The 14,784-nt window shown below is 36.1% G+C and overlaps 1 protein-coding gene across 2 annotated transcripts in view; it reads right to left on the minus strand.

Moving 5' to 3' along the window:
- Positions 1-369: 369 nt before the first annotated feature.
- Positions 370-14,784, minus strand: part of Slc25a46 (solute carrier family 25, member 46) — a 25,959-nt gene continuing 11,544 nt past the window's right edge. For both annotated transcript variants that reach the window (XM_013513025.1, XM_005382173.2), the window contains exons 6-8: positions 9,864-9,920; positions 8,287-8,344; positions 370-4,213 (exon numbers count right to left, since the gene is read on the minus strand). In XM_013513025.1, the coding sequence (XP_013368479.1) occupies positions 3,635-4,213; positions 8,287-8,344; positions 9,864-9,920 (694 nt within the window). In that variant the 3' untranslated portion in view covers positions 370-3,634. The remainder of the gene's footprint in view (positions 4,214-8,286; positions 8,345-9,863; positions 9,921-14,784) is intronic.

Consider the following 14,784-nt stretch of genomic DNA (forward strand, 5'->3'; position numbering starts at 1 on the left):
GTGGGCAAAGAAGTTTTCTTTTTGGTCATTTTAAGACTGGGTCTCGGGCTGGGGATATAGCTCAGCGGCACAAGTGACTGCCTGGCAAGCAAAAGGTTCTGAGTTTGATTCCTGGTTCTTGAATAAATAAATAAACAATTCTGTTTTTTTAAAAAAAAGACTGGGTCTCACTATGCAGTTCAGGCTGGTCTTGAACTCACAATGATGATCCTCCTGCCTCAGCCTCCCAAGGGCTGGGATTATAGGTGTGCACCAGGACCCAGCAAAAAAGCTTAATTTTACATACATATTTTTCTCAGTTTTCATTTCTATCTCAAAAATACACCTTATCATTTATCAACAGTCCTTTAACATCAGTAAGAAAAAAACTCATGTTATTCAACATTTTATTGAACTTTTCACATTACACAAATTACTGCCCCAAACATTTAAAATCCCAATGAGACAAAAACAACTTAAAAAAATACGTCAAATAAAACATCTCCTCTAGCTCAGATAAAATCAAACAAGATTCATTGTCAAACCCTAACTTTTTGTTACTCTGCTATACAATTTGGTACCATAAGTAATGATACTCAATGACTCAAAAAATAAGACATTGCACATTCAGAGAGAGGGAGGAACAGAGAGGAAGAAGACAGAGGGAGGGAACATTAAATATTACACAAATCTTAGTGCAGTATGAAGTTACTGAAGGATTTTTTTTTTGCTTATATACTTTTTCAAAATAATTCAAAACCTGAATCTTCTCAAGAGCTGGCAGAATAATCTTTTCTGTGCTATAAGATCTATAAGCAAACTGAGAACAAATAGCTCCATAATCTCAGTTCACAAAAGATCAAAATAGATATATGAATACATGGATAGGAATATTGAAACACTTGTGCCCAACGAATAAAGTGAATGCTTTGTGCAGTTATAACAAAGCCAGTGCTGGAGAGAGGTGTAATGAGGCATAGCTGCATATGTGAGCAGGATCTCCTACCTTTCCAGTTTTGTGTCCAAGCAGTATCCAAATTATCAAATACTCCAATCCACAACCCATTCTAAATTAGCGCATTTTAAATGTATTACCTAGTGCTGGGTGTTTGGAAGGTTAAATAAATAACTGTATTAACCTAGGTTTAAGTGTTCATAAAATAGAGGAGGGTACCCTTGGAAGTATGTACGCAATTTAATAACTTGATTCATAAATTCAAGCAGGTTAATCTTTATCCATTTTAATTCAATCACTTTCAGGGAATTTTACTGCAAGTTAGAAACCCTATAAGACAAGCACATCATAAGCACCATGGGCAAAATTTACAATAAGAGGACCACTGGGTCTATAGAACCACTGAATAGAATCATAGCAATGTTGTTAATGATACTGAAGTTAACACCTTAAGAAATGTATCCTTTGGGTATTAGATTTTGGCACTGAAATTAAAGAGATATAGCAATTTTAAAGAGCAAAAGAGTATCTGATAGTTATTCTATTCTTTTTAAATTCACTGAAAAATATTTAAGTGCTAAATTTAAGTGCTTTATTTTCAAAGATTATATTTCAATCGGTTTGGAAAAGCAGTACAAATATTAATATTTTACTACACGCTTCAATTTTAGCTTTCATGTTAATTTGTATTCCCTCTAAAGAGACAGAAAACAAGACCAACCTTACTTGCGTGTGCTTCAGTCTCTCATATGATCCTATGACTAAACAAATTTATGTAACTTTACATTCATGCTTTCAACAAACCTTGAAAAATCTAATATTTAGATCAATGAAAGAGTTCATATATTTTTCATTTGCAAATACTTGATTCCATTCAGATTCTGTTCTAGAAATTTTCTGAAACTTATAATTTTCTTGTTTATTTCTTTTGGAAACCTGATTATTAAAAAAATGGGAGAGGGTAGAATGATGAATATATTATAACCATGTAAGAATTATCTGGCAGTTCAAAAACATGAAAAAACCTCATAGGTAGGACAAAATAAACCATAAACTGAAGTATTACCCTGAACATGTAATGTGATCAATCTCAATGTGTTTATTTTCCCTCTTAGCAGAATTTAAATTTAAAAATGGAAAACAGTGTATTACAGTAAACACACACACCATAGTAAACACAGTTGCTATTTTTATGATGTTTCCACAATATTTTTCATATCATTTCTTTGTTCCAACACTATTGATCACAAAAATACCCATCTCAGTGACATTCAACAAGTGACATAAAGCTCAGTTTGTCTGCGTTCTGTGCTGGAAAACATCCATGCAAAGTTGCTGCACTTCTGAGTGCTAAATGGTTCATGATAAAACTGCGAACATCCTCATGAAGAATGAAACTTGAACATGTTTAATGATGGGTAAGTCAAATGCGTATCACTTTACTATACAGAGCATGACTCACGAATTAAGTTTAGGGACAATTTTCTTTTTTTATTAAACTGATTAACCATTCTTTTTTGCTTATTTGTTAAAATATTCCCCCACGCTCTACCTTACCTACACAAAATACATGAACTATTTTTTCTTCAGTATTCACCACAATGTATTTAAATAAAAAATGATAAGAATTTGCTTTTCTCTTCAAGTATTTCTAGTTTGGAGAATGACACTTTAAGCAAAAACAGAGGGGAAAATGAAGATGTTACTTAACGATGACTGTATGCCAGGCAAAAGATACAAATCCCCAGCTGAATTTTGTCTCTTCTAAGGTAAATCACTCAGAAGTGAAAGGCAAATGAGGCTTCTTTAAGTACACAATTTATAAGTGTGGAAACAGCAATAACTGCATGATTATTTTACATTCTTTCCTAAGTGTGGTTCTAAAAATAGACTAACAACTCACATAACTAATGAAGCAAATTGAACTTTATAGATACATAATAAATTTTAAGTGGCTAGCACTTTAGTACTGGGTTTGGATGTGGACAAGTGTGTGATAACTGATTGAATCTTTTGGGTGCCTTGGCTTTTTGATGTTTTACTCTGGTGTTCAAGCAGAAAGTGCATGATTTCATTTTATGCAACATGCTTATCTATCAGTAGAGAATCTGTAGGACAAAAGAATTTCCAAGTTATATGTGTGTACATAAATGGCTTTATATCATACACATATACAACCACTAAAATAGAGACAATGCATTATAAAACCCCTCGATGTCTGCTTACAGATGGCCAAATCTAATACTTAGTCTTTTTCAATGGTGATATAATTTATTTGTTTAAAGGTAAAATCTCACTGATACAGTGATATTCTACTGCATTAAGGATAATATGCAAAGATCAATCTGGAGGATGAAATAACTAACAAATATTAAGATAAGATGGAACAGATTCAACTCAGTGAAACTTCATTTTGTATTTGATGACACACCTTTGCTTCCACCTAGTATCATTTTTACTTCAGAACGAGTGCTACACTAGCTAAAATTTTATTCTTACACAAGTGTTGGTTCTACTGAGCTTTTAAACTTGAAAAAAAAATTGTTTTAAAAGAAGAGTCAATTCAATCAGCACAGACCTTTTCTACCAGTTTCACTTTCTAGTCCATTTTTCCCCAGTATTTCCTTTTCATCCTTTATAACTTCATAGCAAATTATCCAGATTACATCTTCTGGACTCACCAGTGATAGAACCTAAATTTCAAATGCTATTTTGAAGAAGTGTAGAGTAAATAATTTTGGTAATCTGTAAGACAGCTGCATGCAGTGTGTACTGTATTATAACAGCACCGAACCCTTTATAAAAGCCAAGGACTCCCTCCTCCTGCTTTATGGTGTTGATACAGTCTCTCATTCCCTCATACTGTGTATTAATTGGAAGCACTTCATAGCCAAGGTCTGTATTGTCAATGATTGTGCGTGTTCCTTGAATGTGAAGGCGGTGCAAAACTGTTTCCAGTGGGAAGAGTATAACATCAGAGCAAAGACTGGCAGCAAAGTTAGCAATAAGTTCTGGAAAATAAGCATCCAACATACTCTGCACAGGGCTACTGCTCTCAGCTGGGTGGCTATTATACGTCTTTCTCTTTAGAATTAGTAGGACAAACTTCTGAATGATTGAGCTGATGATGTAGTGAAGGACTCCATGCAGCACCGTGGGGAAGATTAAGGAAAGAAGCGGAAGGAGCCGCTTGCTGTGAGGCACTCCCAGGCCTATCACTCTTCCGATTCCTTCTCTGACACATTCCAAAATGCCAGTATTGTCTCGAATTATCTCACTCTGAAATAGAAATGATAAAATAAAATTTAACGGCTGCTTATTCTGGCACAAAAAAAGGACTCTGTCTTTTAATTTACTGGTTAAAGAAGAAAAACATCAATGATTTGCAGACTTCAACTATTACCTAGGTGTTCAATTGTTTTTTTTTTTTTTAAATGAAGTCAGGTGGTAGTGAAGCTTGGAGGAAGTCTAGCGGGGGCAGGTTGGTCAGGGAGGAGATATGGAGCTGCACACCTCTGCTTCCTAATCTCGAGAAGCACCTCAGCACTCAGAAGCAACAACTACTTGCCTCAAGAGCAATACAAGGCTGTAAAGTCTTTAAACGTGGGTTTAAATCCTGCTCCATTATTTACTGGATGAATAATCACTGCCAAGTTGTTTAACTTCCCACTGCAAGGGCACCACTGTATAAAAATGATAATTAGTCCCACCTACATACTTTTGCATAGAGCTGTATTAAATGAAAAACAGGCCTGGCACCCAGTTGTACTCAATAAATGTTGCTCTCATTATCATCTCAAAAATCTGCCCTTTGATAATTTTGGGAACAGAAATAAAGTTTGTGGTGTACCTAAATCCACTGGTACACAACTGTCATCCAAGTTACTTGGGAGGTTTACACAGGCAGAATACAAGTTTGAGCCCAGCCTGGGCAACTCAGTGAGACCTAGTCTGAAAATTAAAAACAAAACAAAACAAAAAACAACAACCTGGGGGTACAGCTCAGTGATGGAACGTGGCAATGATGGGCAAGGTTCGCTAGTTCAGTCCTCAGTACCAAAACCAACCAATCAGTCAAGTAAATTTGTAGCATAAAAGTACAGTGACAACTTGGTTCACGAACTTAATTCTTTCCACAATTCTGGTCATAAACCTAATTGGATGAGAACCAAATCAAATTCAATGGTTAGATTCAATGATGACCTTATGAGGAAATTTGATTTGCGTGTCAACCAATTTGGTCTCTGAATTGTGGGAAGAATTAAGTTTGTAAACTGAGGTACCACTGTAATTCAGTTCTGTTTTTAACACGACAAGCAACAGGAATTACTGGTGCACCGCACTTGATATATGAAAGAGAGAAGCCAAAAATGTCCAAGTCTGTTGGCCACAGGTCCTGAAGAAATCGCACTGCTGATGAAGCGATTTGGGAAAGTAGACCAAGAATGCAGAAATGCTGATTCCCAGTACCACCCCCGCAAAAGGCAGAAATGTTAAGTATCAATATGGATTATAAGAAAAAGGCTCAAGCAGACCATATTATGAACATGGAAGTCCTCAATAAACAGATATTTTAAACCAGGAGACTAAAATGAATTCAGCAAGTTTACTAATTGCTAGGGTTTAGATCTAAAACGACCTCTAAAAATTTCATGTGTTTAGAGGCGAGGCTTTTGAAAGGTGCTTAGATCATGGGGATGCTGGTGATTAGAACATCAGTGGATTAATTAACTGCAAGGAGGTGGGGCCTGGTCACAGAGGGCACGACCTGGAAGATATAGTTTTTCTGTGGTTCCTACCTTGTATCTGTTTCCTGGCTGCCATGGGTTAAGCGGTTTTCCTCCGCTGTTCCACCGTACCATTTCTGCCTTGGAGCCAGCTAACAATGGACTGAACCCTCTGAAACCGTGAGCCAAAACAAACCTCTCCTCCATGAAGTTGCCTCCTGTCACAGTAATGGAAAACATCTAATATACTAATTCACTTCCCTATCTCTGACCTTGCTTTCCTTCCTACTTCAATGTATGTTTAAGACAGTAACCAAAGCGATCCTAATAAACACATAAGTCAGATCATATTAGCTTTCTGATCAAACCTACCATCTCTCTAAAAAGCCAAATTATTACAATAAACTAAAATGTCTTATACAATTTGGCTTCTCTTACTATCCAAGCACAACTTCCATTCTCCCCTACCTTGCCTAATTAGCACCAATCATATCTGAGTCCTTTCTACTCTTTAAAATACATATAATACCATCCCACTAGAAGGACCTTGTATTGCCTCCCTTCTGCTTAGGATCTTGAGTTATCTATCTTTACTCAAATGTTATCTTTCTTCCTAGTGAGGCCTTTCTTAGAATCATCTTAAAAAAATATTAACCATTCTCCCTACTGTATTTGTTTCCCTTGCTTTGTTTTTGCTTTCTTTAGCACTCATCACCATCAAATACTCCTTATAGGAATCTTGTTTATGCTGTCTCTCCCACAAGTGTATGAGATCTGTGGGACAGAACATTTATGTCTGTTGTATTTGTTGCTGTATCCTCAGGGCCTGTAAGTACGTGATACAAACCGGTACTTGCGAATGTTTGATGGAGAGAAAGAGTTTAGCAGTTAAAGATGAAATAGTACAGTGAAAGAAGAGAATGTTCAAAGAGATCTGAGCGCCCCCAGATGGGCAAAAAACAAATCACTGAGCTTGAAGTCAGAAGAAAGATATTGCAAGAAGCTAGATATTCAGTACAATGATGGCTTATGGGAGGGGTACAAATTTTGGACATTGTTGTTAGAACTAACAAGTCATGATGGATGATTACTTATGAAGGATGAAAAGAACATAAAATAGCAAGCTCCCTAAAACTAAAATTTTGAATCAGGCTGAAGATAACAAAGTGCCATTAACAGAAAGGGAAAAAAGATTTAAATGGAAACTAATATTCAGGTGAATGAGACTAACTGATTTTGAGATGAATGAAGATTAGTGTTGAAATGATTCACATGAGTAATGAGCTCTCTCAGAATAATCATTATAGGATGAGAAAAACAGGTGGTCAAAGACCAAGCCTTAAGACACACTAAAAGAGATGGTAGAGAAAAAGCCTACTGAAAGGTGATTTGGAGAGAGCAGAAATCTAGGGAGAGAATAAAAGAATTTTAGAATAGCAGACAGAAGGAGTGGGAAGAAAAGCATTAACGAGTAGGATGTGGAGCAGGGAAAACAGTGAGTATTAGGTTAAAAACACTGAAAATCTGCCATATACTGAGCTGGACACTTACACAACTCCACATTTAATTTTCAAAACTCAGTTATTAAAATAATACCATTTTATGAATGAGAAATTAGAATTTTAAAAGGTTGAAAATTTATCTAAAGCAATAGATACAATTTAAATAAAGAAATGAGAATCTGAGTCTGTTCTAAGCCAAAACTTTTTTCCCTAATATGTCACACTGCTTAGTTTTCTTAAATAGGTTTTTGCTATTTTTCATTATTTTAAAATGAGGATATCTTGTGCAAGGGGAAAGAAAGGAATGTTTGGGTCATAAGATGCTATTTGCAGTTAACTGAAATCAGTTCTACAGAAAAAAAAAAAAAGATTAACAGTGGGATCAGAAAAGAAAAGGATTAAGAGAAGGTACTTACATATACTAAAGAAAAAATGCTCGAGGATCTGATGTTGGAAATAAAAAAACAGGTGTATATACAGGTAGACTTTGTGTATTAAGTGAAATTAAAATTGCCTTCATCTTACAGTTTTAAACATAGGCATGAAAAAGTGAAACAGTGTAGGACATTTAATTCCATGTACTTCATGCGCCACCATGTGGTTAAAAATAGTTAAACAAGCAGACAGAATTAAATGTTAGCAGGACATTCCTTAAGCTTTCTAGTAGTTATCACAGCAATGGTAGCAAACGTTTCTTTTAAATCATAGTGTAAAAAAATTCTGTCAGTAAACTACCTATAGGAACCAGATGCAAACTGTCAAGATGACTAGCTTATGCTCAGATAACTAATACACTGCACTATAAGCTGTAACCATCTGAGTTGCACATAGGGCTTTAAAAAGTTTATAGATTCTTTGCATTCACAGCAAGTCACAAGATGGGTTGTGAGATATCTGAATGGAGAATATAGCTGCTTAAAGGGAAGGGAGAAAAACGAGTGTCCTAAATTTGGAATGGAAATATACATATCAACAATGTGTGATATATGTATGATACTTCTGAAATATATATTTTTAAGGAATACTGTCTTAAACTGTTCTGAGAAATAGTCATATATATACAATATATTGAGTATTCCAAAAATATTTAACTAAAAGAAATGACAACATGGAAATAGCTTACCTGTACTGTTTCAATTAGACTTGCTGAATAAAAAGGCATTGCCACAATATAAGTTAGGCTGTAGAAATTAAAACAGATTTATCAGCATACTGAACAAATTGGTCATATGAAATTTTTAAATACCTACTTTAATATGTCAGCATCATTTATATTCCAGCTACTAACCCTACTAACTACTGACCTTCCAAGATCTTCAACTATCAATACTTTGCCCTAACACGTAATTGTAGAAACAAAGATGAAAACAAATCAAGTGTTAATAAAACAGAGGTAGCTTTCACAAAAAAAAATCAGATTTTACCTTAACACAATAAAATATAAGCTCCTTTACAGTTCGCTGTTTGGACATCAACCTGTATATATCTCACACAGCCTACAAATCTGACACCTAAAATTTACGGGGAGGGATCCATTCCACAGCTTGCCTTTTCAGTGACAGTTGAAGAAGTTACTTTTCTGCTATTATCCTATCATCTATCCTCAGATTTCCCATCCAGTCGAGCCAGGTCAGCCTGCAACAGTGGATGAAGTCCCCTTTTGCTGTTAAAAAACAATATTGTACAGCTTTGCAAAGTTGTTTCCTATCATCAAATATTTAGACATAGTAAATTACAACTTTGCAAGCCTGCAAAATATAGTTATTTAAAATCAGATCAAAGTGGGACTTACCTAACCCTTATGGGCCAGGTCCTGGTAAGTAGTAGCTTTCAAGGTGAATGGAACATCACTAAGAAATAATGTGCTAGAATGTCCCATAGAGGGAGCCGGCAAGCTGGGGGATTTCCAATTCACAATCTTCAAAAAAAATTAAAAAATGAAGAGTAAAATTCTAATCTACAAAATGATGACTGCTGTACAAGCACCAAGTACCTTTAGGACTGTATTTCAACGTCACTAAAGTTTTAACTTTGCTCACTGCTATACAAACACATTTACATGTCTGTTTAGTAGTAGAATACAGGTTGAGTATCCCTTATTAGAAATGCTCAGGATCAGAAATAGTTCAGGAAAAAGAAAAAAAGACGTATAATATATTTGAGATTTTTTATTTTTGCTGATTTTGGAATACTTGCATGTACATTCTTGGGATGAAACCCATGTCTAAACACAAAGTCTGTTTATGTGTCATATACACCTGATGCACAGAGACTGAAGGCAAATTCGTATTTTCAGATTGGCTGCACTCTGACTGTGAACTGTGCAGTGGGAGAAGTGTGGAAAATTCATGATAAAAAATTGTAGATTTTGAAGCATTTTGACTTTGGGATGCTCAACCAGTGATAATAATTTTCTCAGAAATTTGGGCTACACAAATTAAAGACATTTTCTAACTTCCTACAAATAAAAGAAAAAAGTTGGCTGATCCCAGCCTTTCATATTAGTAAGAATCATTTTAAGGGTCACATATACGTCAGGATTTTATTCCTAAACTCTGTTAGTTGCCCTTTGATGATTTACTTCCATAAATATTTCCTTACTCTAATTTTCTTCACTGTTTCTATTAATAAATTTTAAAAAAATTCTACAGCTATAAAATTAATGAAAATTTCCAATAAAATAGCATTTTTGATACTTACGCTTTCAGTAGAAGATGTTCACCTATTTGTTTAGGATTCCATTTGTGTGAAATCTCCCTAAAATGTAAAAGTAAATAAAAATTAAACAAAAGCCATGTTATTTAAAACATCTTAAATTAGCATAATTTTCAAAAGGATAACAGTCGATTCTAACGTGCTTTAATTTGCAGAAGAAATGTATTCTAATACTGCACATTGTCTTTTATATAATACACTTCAAACAAGTATGATGGTTCAGAAACAGAAAACCACACAAGGTTCTTTTTATGTGCCAAGAGGAAAAGGTTCAACAGACTAAAAACAAACATGAGAAATTAAAAGAAGATATGTAAAAATCACATTAAAAAACAATAGGACAGAACAGGAAAAGGAAGGAAAAAGGCTTTACAAAGTACCAGGCTCAGGCCAGGGATGAAGCTCGGCAGCACAGGGCCTGCTTGGCAAGCACAAGGCCCTGAGTTTGATGCCCGGTACCAAAACAAAAAGAGAACCAAACAAAAACCAACCAAACAAACAAATCAAGTACCAGGCATAAGAATTTAACATTGAAACAAAATTAAGTAACTAACACAGAATGGCACGTTGTATTTTTTGTATAGTACCTGATTTCCAGAGTATCCTCACTTAATACAATGACACTCACTTTGCCACTGGTATTATATTCCTTTATTTGAGCACTGAGATCCAAGACTGTGCCTTTGCTTTTGCCATTATTTTTATTACCGTGGGGTAGGTGGAAAATAGAAGAGGAAGAAAGGAGGAAAGGAGGGAGCACAGAGAAAAGGAGGAAAGAAGAAAGAAAGGAAGAAAAGGAGATACAAAGAGAGAGAGAAAGGCAAGGTGAAATACAAAAAAAGGAGGGACATGTAGCAAGAGAAAAGTCAAACAAAGAAAATGAAGAATAAATGGAAGGATAAAAAGACAGAAAATAAATGAAAAAGAGAAGCTAGGGAAGAAAAATCCAAGTGTATGTGTGCACGTGTGTGCAGAATAATAGAGAAAGCAAAGTACAAAACAAAGATGAGACTTGCTGCTGAGACTGACTTCCACCTATCTGAATTATGATTACAAAACGAAACATGCGACCTGTCCCGTACATCATCTTGGTACTTCTATTACTCTTATCACGGCCTCAGAAATTGTTGCCACAGCTCGTTCCTTATTACACTGACTTTAAGCATGAAACTGTCATTAACACTATGGGCCAAATGGGTCTGTGACTTGAATCTCTGTAAGGACAGGGCCATCTTCCTTTTAAATATAATGATAATTATTACTGCCAACTTTTAAAATGACTAAGGTTAGGCTGTGTGTGGGTGCACACCTGTAATCCCAGCACTCGGGAGGCTGAGGCAGGAGGACTGCTGCATGTTTGAGGCCAGCCTGGGCTAAAAAAGTGAATTCAAGGTCAACCTGAACTGCACAGTGAAACCCTGTCTCAAAAACAAACAAACAAAAAAAACAATAAATAAAAATGACTAAGGTTAAAAAGAAAAAGGAAATTTAGAATCAAATACTTAAAAAAAAAGAGACCCTGCCTTTTTTCTATTCTCCACTACTTTATATATATATATATTTTCTTTCCGGTACAGGAATCGAACTCACGACCTTACTCTTGCCAGGCAGGCACTGTGCCACTGAGCTAAATCCCCAGTCCTCTACTACTTTATAAAAAGGGTAATTTTATAAAATGGGTACCTTATTGCCAAAGTCTAGAAATTTAATTTCATATATTTAGATGATTCAGGGAAGAAGATAAGTAAAAATGTGACCTTTGTCTTGTATATTTCATTATCAAATGCCAAGGATATAAAAATATTTTGATTTGTGAATTTCAAGCAAACCCTACCCTTGCAAATGAATGTCAAAATTAAGAAAACTGATTAGAATATTTTCCTCACAACAGTCTAATTTTCCATTTGACAGATTACATAAACATCTCTATAGAGAGTCCATACATAAAAGCAGTAAAATCTAAAATAACTGTTTCTAAGCAGACTTCAGTCTTCACACGGTCAAACATCTGTCCTCTTGAACAAAACAACTAATGAAAACATCTTCCCTTGACCCAGCCCAAATCTTTCATATTCCTATTAACTCCCTTCATCCAGTTTCTTCACAGATAATTCTGTAAACTTGGTGCTTCCATGTCCCAACTCCCCATTCACCTCAAACCCACTCTAAATGGGCTTTTACCCCATTATTCTATAGAACAGCTCTTGCCACAGTCCCCAGAACACCTCCATCTTACTGAGTGCAACAGGCATTGTTCTACGCGGACCAAACTGAATTTCAGCAGCCATTGGGCATGCGCTCCTCTGCCCTCCAGGAAACAGTCTTTGAGCTTGTATTCCATCAGTCCATATTGTGCTGGGTCTGAGCCTCTTTTGTGCTCTCACTTTCGGATTCTCTGCAGGGTCATCTTTCCTCACCTGCCACCTACTGCTGAGTTCCTAGCCGCTCAGACACTCTTCCTTTCTTAGTCTATTTGGTGGACTGGGCACTTTCCAGAGCGCAGCTACAAAATCTCTCAATGTGCCCTCAGTTAAACAGTTCCGTAGATACAGGCCTCACACCATTTGCTTACTGACAGTTCTACTTGGATACGAAAAAGGACCTAAAAATGAACTGAGCTAGAGCGAAATCAAGTTTAAAATATTTCTTCTAGTGTTCTCTATTCCAGATCTACTCATTGGAAAGGAACTGGCTGAATTTGAGGTATTCAAGGCCTATTTCATTGTGTTTGAAATGGCTGAGTATTTTGAAATAAATGAATTAAGGGTCATCATTTGGAGAAAAACGTGAGATGTTTATATTGTGCAACCACAAACATGAGATGACTCTGAGCTGAGCTGGAGTCAACTTGGACCTCGTGAGAGATGGGCACATGGACAGTCGTGGTGCCAGGAACTCCGACCTCACGTTAATGACATGAGAAAAGCCATACGCCAATAAAGGAAGGATGCTTTGGGGAGACTGACACACGGTCCAGCTCATTCCAACTGGGGGAAGGCTAGGGAGGGCATGAGAGGAAAGGGGCAGCACATGATGAGATAGCAGAGGACGAGTCCTCAAAAAGGAATCCTCCTGAAAAATTACTGTATAAGGCTGCTGAATTAAATGCCCTTCAGACCAGATGTTTTTCTCCAAGGCAATCATAATCAGTTAAAGAATAAATACTGGTTAATCCACACTGTTACACCTGGCCTACCTAATAGTCACACATACTAGGAGAAACTGATAATTTCTACTAATTGCTTTGAGTTAACACTTTGGTTTTTATTTTGTTTTGTTCTGCCACGACTCCACTTTCCCCCAAAAAGGTCAACCTGCCCGAAGAAGAATACTTTAAAAAAAGGTTAGCTACGACTTCAGATAACAGCTTTACTTGACATTCTGCTGATTACAAAACCTGAAACCCTAGCAGCCTCTTTCATATCATCCTCTCTTTCATCTACTATTCCTCTTTGGTCACCAAGTTCCACCAATTTTATGTAAGTGTTTTTAAAAAGTGTCCATTTACCTCAACTCAAAAGACAGTATCCTGGCCCTTGATACTATTATTTCTCACCTTATTCTTGTTATAACTTGCTAGGATATCTCCTTTTATCTATTTTGGTCTCCCTTTAATCTCATCTACCGCTAAAATGCCTCTTTGAAAACACAAGCCTGGTGCCACTGACCACACTTACAACTCTTCAGCATCCTCAAAGTGACCTAGGAAACCAAGCGTAGTGTCACCCCCGCTTATTCTTCAGCAATGCCTTTTTCTCCGGCCTCCAGCCACACGAGCCCTATCTCCATTACTTGAATTCTCAGTCCCTCCCACTCCGCTGCACGTTCCCACAGACCAGGAAGCACCTTCTATGCACTCTCAGGTCTCAGGTTGAGTGCAATGTTACCAAGAACCCTATTCCTACCACCACGCTCCTCACAGAACCACATTCTTTACCACTGGAGAACAAATTTCAGTTTGTAATTATTTATCCCCAGTGTGATTATTTTACTAAGATAGAGCCTTCTACTAGATTTTGAGTTCAGTAACAGGTACTTTTTATTTCTCCTCCTCATTATAAACCTGATTTCTAGCCTACAACCTGGCACATACTGCTAGTAAACAGGTAGGTAAGTAAGTGAATTAAAGAATGGGATTTATCACCAGAGGTGTCCAGGTAGAACAATACAATGAAGATAACTTTTTGTGTGTTCATCAGTAAAATTTGAAATGAAAATAAAATACATTTCCAAAGCATTGAAAGGCCTGCTTGTGTGCTGAGCAAGAAAGTACCATAATAGAATTTCATAAAATTCTATGCCTTCCATTTCTGCTTTTTTTTTTTTTTTTTGGTACTGGGAATTGAACTCACGATCTCATGTTTGCCAGGTAGGTGCTGTGCTGCTGAGCTATATCCCCCGCTTCATTTGTTTTTTGTTCTCTTTAACCTGAAGTTGCCTCTGCTTTAGAGAGGTAAGATGAGGTAACATGACTTGCCTTACGTCCCTGGGACAGCCAGAACTTGAACCAATAATGTATTCATTTTAAGCTGAATTTTTTCCACTGCCAAACTGAATTTTCTGAATTTTGTTAAAATTATATAGAATTTTGTGTTTGTGACTGTCCAAATGTCCTCAAGAATATTTGATTTCAAGTGTTTACTTTCAAGCTTAGTTATGATATAGAAAACAATAGTAGGAATAAAGTTAGCCAAAAAGAGAAATTCAGTTTTTGGGGATTGGCGATTTAGATCAGTGGTAGTACACAAGGCCATGGATCTGGTCTTCAGCACCAAAAATAAAACCAAAAAAAAAAAAAAAAAAAAAGCAAAGTAAAAAAAATTTAAAGAGAAAAACAATGATATAAAATTTCAAAACAAGATAGTAGGAGACATTCAGTATTGTTATCTTCAAAGTAGTGGCTCAC

The sequence above is a fragment of the Chinchilla lanigera genome, unplaced genomic scaffold (assembly GCF_000276665.1).
Source record: "Chinchilla lanigera isolate Chin_1 unplaced genomic scaffold, ChiLan1.0 scaffold00017, whole genome shotgun sequence".
In the NCBI taxonomy this organism is placed as follows: domain Eukaryota; kingdom Metazoa; phylum Chordata; class Mammalia; order Rodentia; family Chinchillidae; genus Chinchilla; species Chinchilla lanigera.